Here is a 19,162-nt window from a genome sequence, read left to right on the forward strand (position 1 = left end):
TTCAAATTATTCTTCATTCCATTTTGGTAATTTGCATTTTTTGGAGAATTCTTCCATTCTATTGATGTAATTGAATTTATTGGCATAAAGTTGTTCTTCATACCCTGTATTACTTCTTAATAGCCCTGGGTGGGATCAGCACTGTTAGACCTGTGTCATTCTTCATATAATCATTTGAGCCTTTTCCCTTTCTGGTCAGCCAGCTAAAGGTTTCTCAGTTTTTATTGATCTTTTCAGAAAAGTACCTTTTGACTACATTGCTTTTCTCTATTATTTTTGTTTACAAATTCATGATGTTTTTTGCTTTAGTATTTATTGTGTCTTTCTGCTCTTTTAAAACTATATTTATTCAGCTGTTTCTTCTTAATATAGAAGCTTATGTTGGTTGCTGATTCAAGATGTTTCTTATTTTCTAATATAAACATATAATATGACTTCCTTCTAAATACTGTTAGAGCTATAATCTATGAATTTTGATATACTGTAGCTTCATTCTCTTTTAGTTCAATATATTCTTTAATTTCTTTTGAAACTTTTCCTTGGATCCATAGGTTATTTAGAAGAATATTGGTTAAGACAGGGGCCAGTGACTCAGGCCTGTAATCCTAGCTACTTGGGAGAGTGAGATTGGGAGAATCAAGTTTCTTGAGGCCAGCCTAGACAAAAAGTTCATGAGACCCCCAACTTCAACTAACAGATGAGCATGGTGGTGTGTGCCTGTCATCCAAGTTATCACCAGAAGCATAAATAGGAAGATTACAGTGCAAGTCGACCTCGGCAAAAAGCAACACCCTACCTAAAAAAAAAAAAAAGAGAAAGAGAAAAAAAATAAAAAGGGCTGGAGGCATGGCTAATGTGGTGAAGGACCTGCCTAGCAAGAGTGAATCCCTGAGTTCAAACCCCAGTACTGCCAAAACAATAAAAATGTATGTTATGTTGTTCAATTTCCATATCTTTGGATTTTCTTCTTAACTTTTTATTGTTTCCTAGTCTCACTATTATGGTCCAAGATATTTTGTATGATTTTCATGGTTTTTAATTGATTTTTTCTTTAATGACTTTCATATAGTCAATCTTAGTGAATGCTCACTTTGCACTTGAAAAGAGCATGTGCTCTTTTGTCATTGTGTGAATGGTTCTAGAAATGTCAGTTAGGTAATGTTGGTTGATGTGCTTTTTATGCACATTGCAGTTTGAGAGCTACTTACAGAGAACTAATAGTAATTGAAATGAAAGTATAATGGAGGTTTAATCTTGGATTAGAGTTCACATTTTTCTGTGTGTTTGTAAACCTAGTAATGTTCACCCAGTTGTCTACATCGTCGGTGTAAACTAGTTGATTACAGATATGTCCCGAATGCATTACAGGAAAAGCAAGAAAATTCCTCCTGTCTGCCCCTGAATCTTTTGCCCTTTGGCTACTCTTCGTAATGTTTTCATACAAGCAGGCTCTCTACCCCTTTTACCTGCACCAGCCTTTCTCAAAACGTGTTCTGCAAAATGCTAGACGTAAACAACTACCAAGCAAGAGGTGGAATAAGATGAAGCCCACTAATTGCTTAGTGACCTGCCACACATTTCCCCCACCTTGAAATTAATAATGAGTACATAGTGACTAGGAAGTGTGGAAGTCTAGTTATTTCTCCTTTTCCCTACGATACCATGGGTAACACTAAGTACCTTACATTAAGGGGATAAAATGAGGTAAAACATGTAACACACTTAATGACATGGGCACAAAGCACGTGTGGTCATTAAATGTCACTGTGATTTATGATAGCTGATGTTCTTTTTGCTGTTTTCTGTATTTGTTGGTTTTACTTCATTGGAGTGGTGCTTTGAAAGATAAGATTGGTATGAAAGGAAAAAACAATTTCCTGGGAATCTAAGACCAGAGGTAAACATGAGCTTTAGCTATTCCAGTTTCTTTATCATTTTATTGTAGTAATTACATTCATTTAAACACCTCCAACACACCCACTATATCATCCAAACTAAGCCTACCTTCTCAGAATCAATTCCACTGGCATTTCTGGGGGGAGAATTAGACATTTGTAAGTGTGTTGCAAAGAGGATGAGTCTGTGATGTTCTGTGTGAAATTCATGAACTATGGATCAGCCTGAAGTCTTATGCCTTCCTGAGCCAGTAACATCACTAAGAAATGCTATGAACTCAGAATTCAAAATACCTTGCTCCCCATCTACCTTCCCTGGTTCCTTCGGTATCTGTGTGGGAACTTTATTGACTCTCTGCTTTCTTTTCATGAACAGGTGGGCTCTGCATTGCCCAGTCCGTGAGAATCCCCCAAGAGCGCAAAGATAGGACCATTGACTTCGACAGAATTATCAAACAGCTCCTGGACACCCCCAACTCCAGGGCCGTCGTGATTTTTGCCAACGATGAGGATATAAAGTAAGGATGACTGGTGATATTTGTTAATGTGCATGTTGCAGCTTTACGAGCCAGAAAGACCAGGATGCTTGCAGAGAAAGATGGCATGGGATCAAAGGCATAACTACCTAGGGTCAAAATCTTACATGGTTCTACCTCACCACAGGTAGTTAACATCAACACAAAAGTAGCAGCCAGCATGTTGTTGTCATGTACTTTTTCTATTCAAAAATAAATATATTCAAGTTTTGGTAAAAAGAAACAAACACTAGACCTTTTAACTTGGAGTCTATTAAAACTCTATCTAAATATAGCCTGCTTTAATCCAAAAAATGGTTCCTGTTAATATACAAGAAAAAGGTCATAATTCTGACTTTATTGCCTGTGTCTGAAACTCAGAAGTATGTTCAAAGCTAAACTTGTCATACCTCTACATTCTCTAATGTACTATGTCCTTTTACTTTGCTTACCTTATCTCCCTTGAACTAAAAAATATGAGCCCCTTCCTTCCTACTTCCTGGCATTCTTAGTCAAGCCATAGAGCTACCCTTTGAAATGTTTCTAGAACTTGTATGTTTCCTGTTTCCTTTCCTGACCACTACCAATCTGATCCAGAATTTTTATTTTTATCTTGTTAGAATAAATGGTAATTACATCTGATTTAAAAAAAAAAAAGCAAAAGTATCCAGGCTAAAAAAAATGCTATCCTTCCTGTCTCCTAGCTAACAAGTTGTCCTCTCTAGGGAGAATGGCTTATTACTAGTCTCTTGTATGTGACTCTGTAGACATTCTGTATTTGTGTTTCCCTGTTTTTAAACATAATATGCATACTTGGTGTGCATTTTCTGCACCTTGCTTGTCTTAGTATTTTATCATGGAGGACCCTGAATATAATCTCTAGGTAGGAGGACCACTACCTACAGACCTGTTCAGAATTTTGATAGCCATGCAGAGTTCCATTTTACATATGTACTAAAATTTATCTACTCCCTTGTTGATTGACATTTAATTTGATCACACACTTTTACAGTTGCAATTAATGCTGCAATAAGCTCCCTTCACCACAAATTTGTATACATAAATATAAATGTAGTGGCATGTAATATTTATGTGCAATATATAAATAAATACATAAGTATATATTAATAGAAAACAAATATATAATACTCAAATACCCTATATATTAGTCTTAAGAGAATTGATAAGCTAAATTCCTACAAAGTGCTAAGGCAAAGATGTGTCCTTTGTTTAAAGATATGAATACTGACTGTCTCCCAGAGTGTATCAGTTTATACTTGTTTTAAGTCTTTGTCTGTCTGTAGCTCAAGATCATTTGCCTGTGATTTTGAAAGTGAATATGTTTTATTGGGTGACATTGAAAGACCCAGACTATTATTAAATCTTCTTTAGATTTTTGCACAGTGATTATTATCAGCCTCACTTTCTTGTATCTTTCTCTGCTCGATGTATTCTGCACGACAACCTGAATCCACCATCATCCCAGTCTAAAGCTCTGATCATAGGTGCATGGCAGGACTGGTAAATGCAAAAGCATTGAACTTGTACTTGAGAATATTTTGCTTCTTAGATGAACACTGTCTCTTCTTGGACAAATTCTCCCCAGAGACTACCAACTTCTTTGGACCTCAGTCAGTTCTTCCATCAGAAACGAAAATCCTTGAGCTGTCCTTAGGGAGATCTGGCTTTTGCTGCTGTTGTAACATTTCATTCCAAATGCCCTCACATGTTGTGTACAGCAGGCCCAGGGTCTGTTTCTGTCTCATGCCTTCTCTTCCACCTACCTACAATGGAATTGCTGGATCATATGGCAATTCTATTTTTAGTTTTTTGAGGGGCCCCCATACTCTTTTCCTAGTGGTTATACTAATTTACATTCCCACCAGTAGTGTATAAGAGCTCCTCCCCCCCACATCCTCACCAACATCTGTTGTTATTTGTGTTCTTGATAGTAGCCATTCTAACAGGAGTGAGGTAAAATCTTAATATGGCTTTGATTTGTATTTCTTTTATGGGCAGGGATGTCAAATATTTCTTCATGTATTTTATGGCCATTTGGACTTCTTCCTTTGAAAAAGCTCTTTTAAGTTTACCTGCCCATTTCTTCACTGGGTCATAGATTCTTTAGGAATTTCATTTTTGGATCTCCCTATAATTTCTGGTTATTAAACCCTTGTCAAATGTATAGGTGGGAAAGATTCCTTCCCATTCTGTGGGCTGCCTCTCCAGTCTAGTGACCATTTTCTTTGGTGTGAAGATGCTTTTTAGTTTCACAAATACACTGCTTGATCATCTCAGAAATTCTTCTCATACTTACTTTGCACATTTGCTAGCAATGTAACACATGAGTAACGTATGTCCATAGCACATACAGATGATGACCTTCAGCTAGCTCAGGCGATGGATAGTTACAATACTTTTGACCTGCAGGTAGTATGTGCTTTTAATTTTGGATGTAAAATGTATGTAATCCATTCAATAATTATGTATATTCTTTTTTAAGTTGGGGTGTAGTTGTGTGTTCAATGTTATTATATATTGTGATTCATAGTATAGTGACAACAGTAACAGTTTTTGAGCACAGCAATAAAAGGCAAATGCATCTGTTTCTTCTAAAATGTGATCTTGAAAGCATGGATGTCTGAAGAGTACAGATAACCCTCAACACTATGCTTTTTCTCTTTTCAGAAGATTTACACTTAGATGGGAAGTTTTGAGATTTCTTGGAACATTAACTTCAAATATTTCATCAGAGACTACTAGTGAGAATACATTAATATCTAGATTTTGGAGCTAAGTAGTCAGTCATGGGTATTGATAATTTGGATTTCAGGAAAGAGGAAAATCTCTTTTTGAAACACTATTCTGATTATAAAAGTAATCCACAGCCATTGTAAATTCATTGGCAAAGAAAAGCATTCTTTGTTTTAAAAGAAATGAATCCCTTAAATTTTGCTTTGGCTCCAATTGTCTAGAAAAATTAAGTTATAGAAAATGACCATAAAAATAGTTTAAAATAATATCTTATACACTGTGCAATTTCAACACTCAGAGATAATAATTAATAAAATTCCAGTTTGATGTTGCCATTTCTTTTTTACACATTTTTTAGCAGAATGAAGATCACATGGAATTTTACATGTAACCTTTTGCTATTTGTAGTATAGCTTAATTATTTTTTCATACCCTAAGTATTTTAAGTGGTTTAATCATTTTATCATAAGAATTAAACCCAAATTCTTTCATTATTATAATTATTGTTGTACTGGGAGTACATTGTTACATTTGTAAAAATTCTTATAATATATCTTACTTGTATTCATCCCCTCTATCACTCTCCATTATCCCTCCTCTTCCCATTTGTAGAATATTTCAACAGGTCTCATTTTTCCATTTTCATATACAAGTGCACAATATTTCCCCTATATTCAGCCTCCGTCACCCTTTCCTTATATCTTACCTAAATATATTAGATTCAAAATGTGGTTTTTGTGTTTATGTCTATTTTTGTCTTTCACTATTTCCTTGACTTCTCCCAAAGTTTTCTTTCTTCTTCAGACTTCATTAACATCTCTCCAGTCTTGTTCATAACAAGTGATTATCTCTTACATACTCTGCTATAAGTGTATATTTTCACTATGTGTATATACAGATATATACACAAATATATGGACATACACACACATACACACAATATATACATAGGCAATTATTGAACATTTTCATTACAAATAAGTAAAAAGTCTTTAATTTATTTTTAAATTCTTTTTTCTATTTTAAGAAAATCTTGTGGTAATCAAACTAAATATATTTTTAATTCCTCTTTAATTCATCATTTGGACATACCATCTTTTGTGTAACTGATTTCCTCAGTATTTTGATAGCTTCTTTTTCCTTTCCTTGGAATGGACTAGTTGAAATTGTATTCCTAAGTCAAATATATATATATATATATATATATATGTTTATAATTTATATGTATATAAATATATTTTATATATTTGTTGTACTGGAGATTGAGCCCAGGGCTTCACATCTGCTAGGCAAGTGATCTATCACTTGAGCCATACAGCCAGCCCCCCAAAGTGTTTTATTTTTATGAAAATGATAAATAATCATATTTAATTGAGAACAAATCATGACTTAGCCTCTTTTACTCAAAGATTATGGAGGCCCACCCCTTCATAATCTCCAGGTCTCTTCTCTTTGGGCAGCTATTTTAGCTCTTTAAGCAATTTCTTCTGGTTTTATCTGCCTAAAGAACAGACATGGCAATTTTGGAAAATGAATTTGAAATATTGTCTGTTCTTCTGCTAGGTAGAATTTGGATCACTTAGTTCACCCGTACCATATCCTACCAACACGCTTCTATCAAGTTTTTATTTCCTTAAATAAATGTTTGAATTACAATTATACAAATATCTTGCACTACAGCATCGAGTATGTCTTTTCTCTTTTCTGAGCAACCTTTCTTTTATCCTGGAGTTATTATGACTACTTGCATAGTTATCTTTACTATTTCATCTATTAATGTTATAGGACCATCACAGGACTATGTGCTAATATATAAAATAATCTAAGTTTCATTATTTCTCCAGGATCTCTCCCTTCTGAAACTCCCATTGTGCCTTTTAGTTTGGGTCAGTTTCTATCATATTGAGATTTTTTTTTTTCCTCTCACACTCTTGCTTCTTGGCTGAATTATTCTGTCTCACTGTGTTTCTTGCACTCATTTTTATTCTTGGTTTATTTTCTCATATTTCTGGAGCACACCCTCTAGCAACTTTTTAAAAGTGTAAATTGAAAGAAAACTTCTTTGTGTATTTAATGACTAAAAATGTTCTTAGTCTGACTCCATGCTTCATTAATATTTGGGTGTTAAAGTGTTATCTCATATTTATTTTTACATAAATCATACCTGGCACAGAGGTGATTTTCATGAAATAGTGGTGATGACTAATGAGTGTGAGGCCTCTTAACTTGAAGGAAGTGTGAGGCTCTAATTTGGCATGGAAAAAAATCTCCAAGACCCACTGATCACAAATACAAATTCTACTGCATGGGGATTCTTCATGCATTAAATATTAGAATTTTAGATTTAAAAAACTCACTTTTTTCAGAATTTTGGAGTTACTGCACCTATTACCCTTTATCTTTTTTCCTTTTTTTGTACATGTCCTTATTTCCTCTCAAAGATCTTCTAGAATATTGTCATAATTTACAAAGATCTCATATTTTGTAACATGCTTTATTTTTCCCCATTGTATGCTTATTGAGTTCATAAACGTGAAAACTCATATTTTCAATTTCTTAGAGTTTTCTTCATTAACAAAACCGTACTTAAAATTATTTTCTCAGTACATTTGTTCTGGAAATGTTAATTGGTTATAGGCCTTCCTGCATTCATTCTTTGACATTATAAGATATTAAGCAACTCTGTTACATATGCAGGTCTTACCAGTGTATGGAGTTCTGGGTGGTCCATGAGGCATCAAGGTGACCTGTCTATGGAAAAATCTCTTTATGTCAGTATCTAGGGTCTTTTTTGGGATGGTTCAGAACTTCCCAGTAAAAGTTTTCTTCCTGGGGCCTCATACCCCAGGTTCATAGCATTCTGTAAGCTGGAGTTTAGTTTTCCTGGAGTGCCTAATATAGTGGTTATCAGCCATTCCTCCCCAGGCAGATCCCCACATTGACAATTCATCTCATCTACCTTTGGTTGTTTCGGTGTTCCAAATATTAGAACTTAGTCCTTACTGTTTTATTTCCTGCCTGGAAGAAAGAAAAAATGATCTGAATTTTTGCCATTTTATATACAGTCTTTCAACAAGCACATCTGTGATTCCTGGCATGTTCAAGTCCTAATAGGCAAACAAATCACTTTTCTCACTTTTTACCCACCAAAGGAGTTTAAGTTGTAGTTCTTTTGTGCTCTCTACATGTAGTTAACTCAAATCTGTCTCTACTTCTTCCAAAAATACTATTGCAATTACTTTTCCATTAATATCGTTTCCTTTTTCCCTTATATTTTCACACCACCACTGTTGTCATTACCATTTATAAACAATCCAGAAACTTAGATTGCAAGCTTTTCATGTTTACTATGGAATTCTGTTCATTATAATAATATATAATGTTCATTATAATAACATAAGAACTATGGTTTATGGTGACATACTGCTTTCTAGAAATATTTATCAACAACTGTCAAAGAGTACTGGTTGCTCTAACTCCAAGCCAAAATTCAAAAAATAAAACCAAATTAAAACAAATATTTTAGACAACATAAGTAGTAGTATCTTATTGTAATTTACATTTCCATCCTGTCTAAAGTATGTGAATATGTGTCTTTAAGTTATTGGACAGTTTTTATTTTTGACTTCTAATGAGCTATGGCTATTTTACTTCAGATGTTTTGACATTTTTGTCATTAGTTTACAAAACTTCTTTATATATTAGGAATATGAACCCTTTGGCATACATTTTTTATAATTGTTTACTTTTTGAGTAGGAATAGTTTTCTTTCCTCCTCCTTTATTCTGAATTCACTGTGCTTGGGTTCTGTTCTAGCATTAATAGACCTTTCTTATGCTCCTTTTTACAGGCAGATCCTTGCAGCAGCCAAAAGAGCTGACCAAGTGGGCCATTTTCTTTGGGTGGGATCAGATAGCTGGGGATCCAAAATAAACCCACTGCACCAGCATGAAGACATCGCAGAAGGAGCCATTACCATCCAGCCCAAGAGAGCAACTGTGGAAGGTGCGTATTTTGTCACCAGAGGTATGTGCTGATGGAATGGTCGATGCTATGTTAGATGGCCAGAGTGCGTGTCTTCCTGAGGGCTTGGTGTGTACACATAAATGCAAGGTAGTTTCCAACTTGCTATGAAATGCAAATGAAGCCATGCACCTGGACTGTTCTTGTAGTTGACATTCCTCTTTCATAGAGGTCATGGTATTTTCATCACAATACCACAATTAGCATATATTCTTTTTTTATTGCTACAAGAGTTTTCTGAGAGGAGAGCATTACCATTAATGAGAAGTGAAATGATAATTTGTCTAAGTGTATGTGTGTGTGTGTGTATGTGTATATGCTGCAATGTTCTCATAGAGAACGTTTTCCCTTTGTAATTTATCCTCTATTTCCTTAGCAAGAAAACCTCAACACTCTTTCCTCTCAAGGTCCCTGCAAGACTCAAGAGGCTTTATAAGCACACCTCCCTTGGCAGGCACTGACATCACCCCTCTTCCCAAGGTCTATTTCTTTCTCACTCTGTTTTCTTCTTGCCTTCCTAAATTTCTGGCACTTCCTCTTGTTTATTGGGATCCTTCTGCTCTAACAAAACTTATTGATTACAATTTATGTTCTTTAATGTGAAAAGAACATTTATTTCTAAAAGAAGAGTCTGTGTAAAGAATAAGGAACTCCTCTACTGATAACCTGCTTTGTGGTCCTTTTCTGATGGATCAGATCTCCACAAGTTTCCTAAAACATGCTTTACACATTAAATTGAACACTGTCTTCTCAGTCAGAAGGGATCAAATATTTGAATTTCTTTCAGTTCTCTCTCCTCACCAGTGTAATTAGTTATTCTCCCCAGAAGGTCACATGGTGTGTGTAAGCTTTTTAAAACAAGTCAGGTTGTGGTTCTGTCAATCACCGGTCCCTTTCTATGTTATCTGAAGGAAATAAAGGTCCCATGAGTTCTATGTGTTCATCAGAAACCTTTGAATTATTTCATTACCCAATACATGCCCAATGATGATGCCTATCTTATACCACAGTCCAGTGCCTGTGCAGATAGATTGCAAGAATAAGACATTACATTTCAACTATTATCTACAGCTTTTCTCCCAAAAATATGAGTCCATTATATGCCTGGCTTTTTGCCAGGAGTCAAGAAAACAAAAGATGGAGATGCAAATTCTCGCCCTTAGAGCATGTAGTGTTCTATGAAGATGTGATGTATACTTCCACATAGTGGTGATATGGCAGTTGGGGAAGACTCCTTAGAGGGAGTTATACATAAAGTAATGACTGAAAGTTTATCAGGCAAACAAGGAGGAGAAGGACTGCAGGGTGATGGGGACAGAAGAACAAAGGGGCAGACACAGTGGGTAGCTGCCAATAATTCATTCTGCTGCACAGTCCTGTACTCTGGCCATGTTGAATTTATTTCACTTCTTTAAATTTTTCCTGTTTGTAACACCATCTGTGGTCTTTGTACTCCCTCCAAGTGTCAGGTAGTCGCCCCTGTTCTTGCTTTTCTAGCATGCCACCTATCCCGTATGGTTGTCCCCTGTAGTTTACTTACCTCTATGTGAAAATAGTTTGTTCTTTGCCACTGAAGCTCTGGCACTTGATTCTTTGCCTAGAATAAGCAGATAGTCAAACAAGTCTTTAGGTAGTTGAATATCAGGATGAGTAAGGAATCACAAACTGCATAATGGCCTGGGACAAAATATTGCTGAAAAGTAAGCAAAATTGCATTGAGAAGGGTCTTGAAAACTATAATAAAGAAATGGTACTTTATTCTGAAAGCATCTGAGCATGTGTGAGATGTGATCAGAGAAATCTCACTCAGGTGCATGGTAACAGTTGGGTACGTGACAAGGCAAAGCAACAAATGACAAGGTCTCATCTAAAATCCTTTCTTCCAAAGCTCTAGCTAGCACATAAACAGACATGGTGCCCATATTCCATGCTTACTAACCACAGAGGCATGATATTTTAGGGAGTTACTAATTATCTCTACAGATTTATAAATGCTTGAAAGAAAATATTATTTTCATGTACATATATGGATACATAAATTTACAGTCTTACACTAAATAGCACCATGCACTAGCTAAAAGAAAAAATAAAAAACAATGAAATGGAAGACAATATTTGTTTTTTATTAAAAGCAATAGTAGACTGTGATCGAGTAGCAAACATTCATGCAGAGCTTTCCATTCCTACCTAGAGAAAAGTGAAGGTTTCCTTGTGGCCATGGAGAAAATTCTATTGCTTCTGTCTAGCCTCATTGCCATTGTGTCTTGTTACAAAGAGAAGCAAACTTCTTTCATTATCCCACCTGATAGAACATTACGATTAAGGCTATGCATCTGTAGTGCCACTCCCAAGAAAGTGAAAAGAGAAACACATTCAGTCATGCTGAGGCTTCTGACCATTCTATAAAGGCAAGTAGAGGCAAGTAGGATTTCCTGCATACCTAGAGTTTGTTTGGTTTCTCTCTCTCTCTCTCTCATTTTTGATGCTCCCCACAAATGTTCATAATAGATCTCTGTATCTTTGAGCTATACACTCAGATGTAAACAGGAAGAAGATAATTAATAATCTATATCTCTACGCTTTAGGTGCACATTTTGCACTTGTTTTGCCGACATGTGGATTTCTGGCTGACCTTTTCTACATGTGTATAAACACAACAAACTGGTTTTGGCCAAAGTGCTAGCAAGTACACTGCCTCTGTGAAGGTAGCTTTTTATGTACTTTATAGAAAAACAAGCCTCAGTGTTTCTTAGCTATGAGTGTTGTTTCGCCCCCATTTCAATTTAATGGTGAGAAGAACCAAGCCCAGGAAGGGTCAGCTCTGGTCTTGCTGGCTGCCCAATATTCATGACAGATCTGGGGAATGTCTCCAGAACTTGGCTGCTTCCTCTAACATCTGAGCCAAGACACTTCAGTAATTTTATTTCTTCTGTGTTTTCTGATGAGCCAAGGAATCCCTGGCATTTCCCTCACTTGTATATTGGCCCATTAACTAGGATGCTCAATAATTATCTCCAGCCTCCAACAAGTCTTCAGAGTAAAACGTGCCCAAATTGCTTTCTACCCTGCACCCTCCACAATGCTCTGCTTCTCCAGGAGTGTGTTGTCCTGTGTGTGCTCTTCTTAGCAAACAAGTGTCATGGACCATGGTCTCTGCCATGGTCATTATGTTTTGGAAGCTGGAGTAATGAAGAGTAGGTTTGCAAATCTACCTCTAATTGTTGGGGTCATTCCAGTGAGTCTATGGAACGGCTTGTTCCTGAATTAAATGTGCAATACATGAAAGAAAAAAAAAAACCACCCTGTGAATCCAGCAAAAAAAAGGTCAAAGTTTTAAAACAAGGATTTCTTGATTTTTACTCTAGATTAAATGAATTCTTTAATTTCCATAAAACCAGAAGCTCAAAGGTGTGAAGATCTGAACTAAGATTGTTCTGGGCTCTGGTTTAGATTTGCCCTTCTTTACTTCCTTAATTACCTGGAATGTTGCACATATGTTAGAGTTTTGCTTGGTGTTGAGCACTGTAAGAATCTAGGTAAGAATATCATATTAGGATAGTTATTATACAGCATCTTTCCTTAAAAACAACTATGTGAACAACTAAGATGAGAAGGAAATAGAAGGCTAAGAAAGTCAGGGTACAATGTGGCTGAAATCTAAAGATATGAACATATGAAAGCAGGTCCGCAGCTCAAGCCTTCCCCCTATTCTAGATTCCGACTACAAACTCATCCTGGATCATCTCACTGCCTGCACTCTACCAGTGTTTCTCATTTCCCTATTTCATATTGATCTGGTGAAAAGAGTTTGCCTCAAGCTCTAGAACAAATCATTAATCTTTTTGTAAGACTCCCTTGCTTCTTCCAGAAATATTTAGTCTACACTGTCTGTCCCACACCAAATTCATTGCCATTTCAGTTCCAGATGTACCACGGACCCCTTCATAGCAAACACTGACAATGCTCATTCTCACACCCAGCAACCACGACTAGAATCTGCAAACATTCTTACAACAGGGCACAGGACCTTTGGGTTCTCTGTGCACTCCATCTTTATTTCTGAACCCCTAATGTTTTTACCAGAGAACATAGACTAGAGTGAAGAACATGCAAAAAAAAAAAAAAAGACTACATATGTTAATGGGGTTTGGGTTTTCTCTGGTTGGGGAAAACATTCGTCCAAGTGGTGTTTCTCATTGACTTTTATTTTTCTGAAGCCATTTTTAGTAGAGTCTAACTCAGGAGCTTACCAGAGCTTTCCAGGTGAGATTGAACGCTTTCCCTTTTACATCCCTTAGCAGTGCGTTCTTTGCTCACTTGACTTTTCTTCGAATTTGGAGAGATTGCCTGTGTATGGTGGATGTAATGTTTTTCTGAGAAGTTACAAGCACACATAGGGAACACCTGCTTAGACACCCCCCCCAGAAAGTAGAGAGGACAGAGGAGGCTACTTCTGTTTGTCATAGGTGCTCCCATGGGAATGCATTACGTCCACTAATAGAAGGGGAAGAACAACATCTGGGTGCAGAATAACACCATCTTACTTTTAATTTCGCAATGTTTCACGATTATTACCCTGGAGCAAGTGGAAAGAAATGTAATCAGAGAAACCTGCAACCTAGATAACTAAGGAGAGAGGAGGGTAATTGTCAGTTTATATATACCGTCAGTCAGTCCAGGTTGCTCAGGTGGAAATGATTCATACTCTTGGCTTTGTGAACAGGCACAGAGCTGCTGTTAACTGGCCACAAGAAAGACTGTTGCAAAGTTAGCCCGGGTCTGAAGGCAGATTGTGGTTATGTCATCCAATCCTTAAATGTTTGGGTTTTCAAGAAAGAGGGAGACTCTCCACCCCATGCCCATCCCAGATTTTGAGCCAAGATGTCTCCTGTCAAAAAGTAGAATAGGTATTCTCTACTGACTTCATGATACTGGCCGCTAATCTTTTTCTAAACAGCAAGTATGTAAACCAACCAGAAACTATTTATTTATTTGGACAGGGCTCTGTTGCCTTTTAAAGATCCACTGATGTCCCAGGGCACTGAGCACACACAGCTAATAGGCTGGTGTCTAATATGCCCTGGACCAGTTGAATTTTTGCCTACCAAGAATTTGTTGAATTTGTTTCCATATGGGTTTCTTCTAGTAATATGTGCTACCATAGTTATTTAATGTAATTTAAAAATTATGTTAAGCCATTGAAGTGAGCAGAAGGAAATAAAGAGATGTTCTTTCAAGGAGGATAAATTTGAATGCTTTGCAAGATGTTTGGCAAGCTATTAGTTGTGGACAAGAAAATAATAAAATATGGGAGAAAAGTGATAAGCACTACAGGTCATGTGTGATGGTGTATACCTGTAATCTCCTTACCTGGGAGCCTGAGATAGGAGTACCCCAAGTATGAGGCCAGCCCAGGTTATATAGGAAGACTCTGTCTCTAAAAAAAAGAACATGATAAGCAATAGAAAAAAGGTTTCAGTTAGATTTCTGTGCAACTACTTTTAAATTTTTATTTCCTTTGAAACACTAATCCAAATTTGATTATAGTTGTTTTTTTCCAAGTACCTGACCCAGAGGCCAGTCAGGTGACATACATGTACATATTCACACATTTAATATATTTATGCATTTTTTAAGTTTTCATTGCTAAGATAGAAATTTTTGACTAACTTACCAGTTATCATTAGAAAAGAAAGAATGGCACAGAATGGATAGACAGGGAGACGGCTCAAATACCAGCATAAGGTTTATTGTGGAGAAGAGGGGGATTCCAGCAAGAGAACTTGCAGGTGCTGGGTGTTTATGAGGTGGGTGGAGAATCCCCAGGAAGGTCACTGCGTAGGATAATCCTCATGTCCCTCTGACCTTCCTGAGGAAATGGTATAAGGACAGGTAAGGAGTTTCTAGTAAATGGTTTAAGGTGAATGTCTATATTTCTTTAGAGCAGGGTGGAGAGTTTTCAGTAAGTCACTTTCAAGGGGGCAGGAGTCCAGTTCCAACATGGCTTCTTTTTGTTCACACAGATAGTTGTGTGTCCTGGTATATTTGATTACTAGGCTTCTAAGGTATTTTGATTTGGGCTTTCCCTTTCTAACACTTACTTTCTTAACTCAGAGACAAAGAGTTTCAAGTAGATGACCTACAAGTTCTCTTTTACAAAGAACCTTGTGAGCCAGGCTCCTGGGTGATCATTTATTATTTCTGTCAATCCAGCACCTATACCCTTTCTAGTTATTAAGTTGCAAGAGTACTCTTCAAAGAATTTAATAAGCCTCTCCTCTTGGATACCAAGGTGATTTTGCATATGAAATCCTACCAAAAAGAACAGGTAGAGTGAAAGCCTGAGAAGAACTTAATGAGGTGGATGTTTTGCTTTCTTAAATGGTACAATTTACTTCTAGGCATTTATTCATTAGGTTTCAGATTTCACCTATTTATGTTTTGCGCATAGAGAAAAAGTGTGTGTGTGTGTGTGTGTGTGTGAGAGAGAGAGAGAGAGATTTAACCATCATCAGTGATTAAGTGATTGCTGTTTATAGCTGTTAGAAAAGAGGACACAGAGAAGAAAAAGAGACTGAGACCTCTACAGACCAGATCATGCCTTATTTCACAGTGGTGAGGGGCATCCTGCACTCTCTATAGGCTGAGATGCAAGCTGCACCAAGGGCTAGTTGTGAGGCATTTTTATAGGGTAGGCAGCCAGAGAGCGATAAAGGGAAGTGTCCTTGTGATTGCAGACAGCTGCACCTTGCAACCAGTCAGGAAGCGATAAGGGAAAGTTTCCTTGTGATCTCAGACAACTACACCTTTCACTAAGTCAGAGGTTAATTACGCAGTGTTGGGGGGCTCTGCTTGGGACATCAGGGACCCTGGAGTTAACCCTTTATTTCAGACCCTGAATGGGGTATAAAGAAAAGGGGCACCATGGTCTCATCTAGCTACTTCCTGCTGAGAAGGGGCAGTATGGCGAGCCTGGGGCAAATAGTTTGTAATAGTACTGGGGGCCTGAACTGGTCTTGCATTGTGGTGTTTTCTTGAAGAAACCAGTCAGCAAAGAGGTGTAGTGTTGTTTATCTTAAGTGTTAGCCTGAGCAAAGGGTTCTTGCATCAGCAAAGGTGAATACACGAGGAATTGGAATTTTACCTGTTGAGATATAAATTTAGAGAGAGCATTTATTGTACAGGGCCTGAAAAGGAGTAAGAGGAGGAGCATGAAAAGGGGGCTGGCCAAAGGTAATGCCCAAGGAGCGCAGCTCCATATGTTGTTCCAGAAGGGCCATGAATTGCCTAGCTCTTGTCTCCTTTTTGTAATGCATTCTCTTACATGCATTACAAAATGCTCATGTCTCTGACCATCCCAGATTTGTTAGTATAAAAGCAACATTCTTCATTTAGGAAAAGGCATGTTCCACCCATTTCAACAGTTAACAGGTCCAATGCACATCTCTTTTGGAGTACCATGGAGGTGAGTGAATCTACTTCATGGGACTGTGAGACCCATTTGAGGTCATTGTTAAAACTCTGTTGACAACCATTGGTAGGTATAGATCAACAAGGAGATGCCTCCAACACCTGTACCTATTCCAGCTGTGATCCCCATGGCTACTAGAAAGGGAATAACTTGGATAGCTCTCTTTGATCATGTGTAGGCTGCTAAGGGAATAGGGAGAGGTTGGTCATTAGGGATAACATTGACTTGTGGAGTCTGGAAGGCCAGAGTACAGATCCCTTTCCACTTAGGAGGCAGGCAAGCATAAGCTGTGGCTCCATAATCAAAAATGTTTCCAGAATGAGGTGAACATTGGAGGGAAAATGACAGAGCAGTCACTGGAATTGTTTTATTACAAAGCTCGGTAGGAATTTTCCCTACTGATCTTGTCCCCTGTGGACATTGGAAGCAGTGGGGTCTGGATAGATGAGTGTCACCCTGACCACATTAGGGAGACAAGTTTTTATAGGATGAGTTAAAATGAAAGCTTATGGGGGTAGCCAATACATATGAGAAAATTGGAGAAAGGGATAGCCAACAGCCTTCAGCTAAAGAGGGATTTGTATCATTTCGGATATGATGGGTGGAATCAAGTAGTTTGTATATCTGGGGGTCTAAAGCATAAATCCTATTGCATTGAGGAGGGTTTTTAAGCCCATTGTTTGGGTTAGACTCCCAGCAGACAGGTCCTGTCATCCTAGGGCAAACTGGATCTGCTTAACCCCAATAGCTATTAGCTGTTAAGTTTCCAAATGAATATTTTCTTCCATTTGTATAACAGGAAATGACTTTGTCTGTTTTATCACATCTTTATGGCATATGGGGATAGGCAGAGGTGCAGGGACATGGTGGCAGTGGCAGGTCTACAGGGGCTGGAGTTAGATTAACAAAAGATAAAATTGTACCTGGAGGAGAAGTGATGGTAGGAAGAGGAACAGGGGCCAGAATTACATCTCCAGGAGGTATGGCTGGATAACATATATAACAAAAGTCCCAGCATGGACTGGTTGTAAGTTTGTCCCTTGTGGAGGCAGCAAGTGGGTCCTTGTTTGACATATTGATCAAGTTGATTTTGAAAATTCCAAGAGGGCAGGAAATATATGCAGCATTTACAGGGAGGGTAGGAGTCCATTGTTACAGGATAGAGTAAGGCGCAGATTATAAGAATAAGTGGAGCATAAGAAACAGGACACACAGGATAAGGTGTTGCCAACTAAGGCCAATCACTGGGGTCATGTCCACACAGGGGGAGAAGTAGCCCACAAACCAACACTCAAGATAAGGGGAGCAAGAATGTAAACAGCCCACAAAAAGAGGGGGAGAGGAAACATAAGTTTAGTGTCTGATGTGGATAGATCAGGAGGCCATTGTGGGGAGTTCTGGGGCTTCTTCCTTTTCTTGGCTTAGTGGTAGGTGGGATATCCTGTGGTAAGGAATAAGTGAAGCAAGAGAATTATAAGCATTGGGTGGGTTATAGGCAAAGAGTAAGAAGCAGAGGCAAAAGGAAAAAAAACTCAACTTCTGGGGAAAACTTGGCAAAAGTTCCCAAGTAGACACAGGTCATCAATAAGATTGATGGTCTGTGAGATGGTCAGGCAGAGGTACAGAGCGCAGAACTGATGAAGGTCTGATAGGAGTAAGGTTAGGAATTCACAAAACTGTTGGAGGGAGGTCATTTATGGGTTTGGGATTTCTTCTTTTTCTGGGATAGGAGGTAGGTGGGATATCCTCAAAGAAGTGGGTCCTGTAGTGGTGGAATGAAAAGAAGGAGTTTGAAGTTTGAGCCTGGATATATGGACCTAGGAAGGATGTCCCTGGAGCTTGGCCACCATGGGGATAGTCAGAATGGCCTTAAAGTGTCCTGTCCGTTTTGGAGAGAGGGATGCGGAGGGCACCATGTATGGAGGAGAGACATATACTTGATCCCCCACCTGAATGGGGGAATTATTAGCAGGATGGGGAGCTGGGAGGAGGAAATCTGCCTACTTCCAGCACGTATTTTGAAGACAGGTGAGAAGAGGAAGGTGGAGGGGGCAAGGGAAGGAGGATGGTGACAATATTGGGAGACCTGGAGGTAGGAAAGGATGCCCACAGTGAATGGGGCCTCCCTATTGTGGAATGGAAGGAAGGAGAGTGGCTGGATTTAGGGTTGGGCATCTCAGGAAAGAAACTTGTGGATCCAACAGAGTGGCATGTAGTAGCTGTAGTCGGAATGGAGGTAGAGTTAGAAAAACTCAGTGGCTAAGGAGGTCTTTGAGGGAGTGGGAGGAAAAAACTATGAGGGGATTATGAAGTGTTAGTTTATTAGCCTCCAGGATTAGAGTTGTGACAACAGCTAGAACACAGAGGCAAAGAGGCCATCCCCTGAACACTGGATCTAGCTGTTTTGAGAGGTAAGCAACAGGGTGATGGGTGTTGCCTGCTTTTTGGCATAAGATGCCTAGGGCTTGGCCCTTGCTAGAGTGAATAAACAGGTAGAAGGAGGG

At 38.1% G+C, this 19,162-nt stretch overlaps 1 protein-coding gene across 7 annotated transcripts in view; it reads left to right on the top strand.

Moving 5' to 3' along the window:
- Grm7 (glutamate metabotropic receptor 7) overlaps nucleotides 1-19,162 on the top strand; it is a 797,981-nt gene that overhangs the window by 394,302 nt on the left and 384,517 nt on the right. For all 7 annotated transcript variants that reach the window (XR_012436366.1, XR_012436367.1, XM_074044288.1 and 4 more), the window contains exons 3-4: nucleotides 2,272-2,413; nucleotides 9,015-9,169. Coding sequence is in view for 5 of the 7 variants with exons in the window: in XM_074044288.1 (XP_073900389.1) it covers nucleotides 2,272-2,413; nucleotides 9,015-9,169 (297 nt within the window). In the remaining 2 variants the exon portion in view is untranslated. The remainder of the gene's footprint in view (nucleotides 1-2,271; nucleotides 2,414-9,014; nucleotides 9,170-19,162) is intronic.

This window comes from Castor canadensis, chromosome 10 (genome assembly GCF_047511655.1).
Source record: "Castor canadensis chromosome 10, mCasCan1.hap1v2, whole genome shotgun sequence".
Classification (NCBI taxonomy): domain Eukaryota; kingdom Metazoa; phylum Chordata; class Mammalia; order Rodentia; family Castoridae; genus Castor; species Castor canadensis.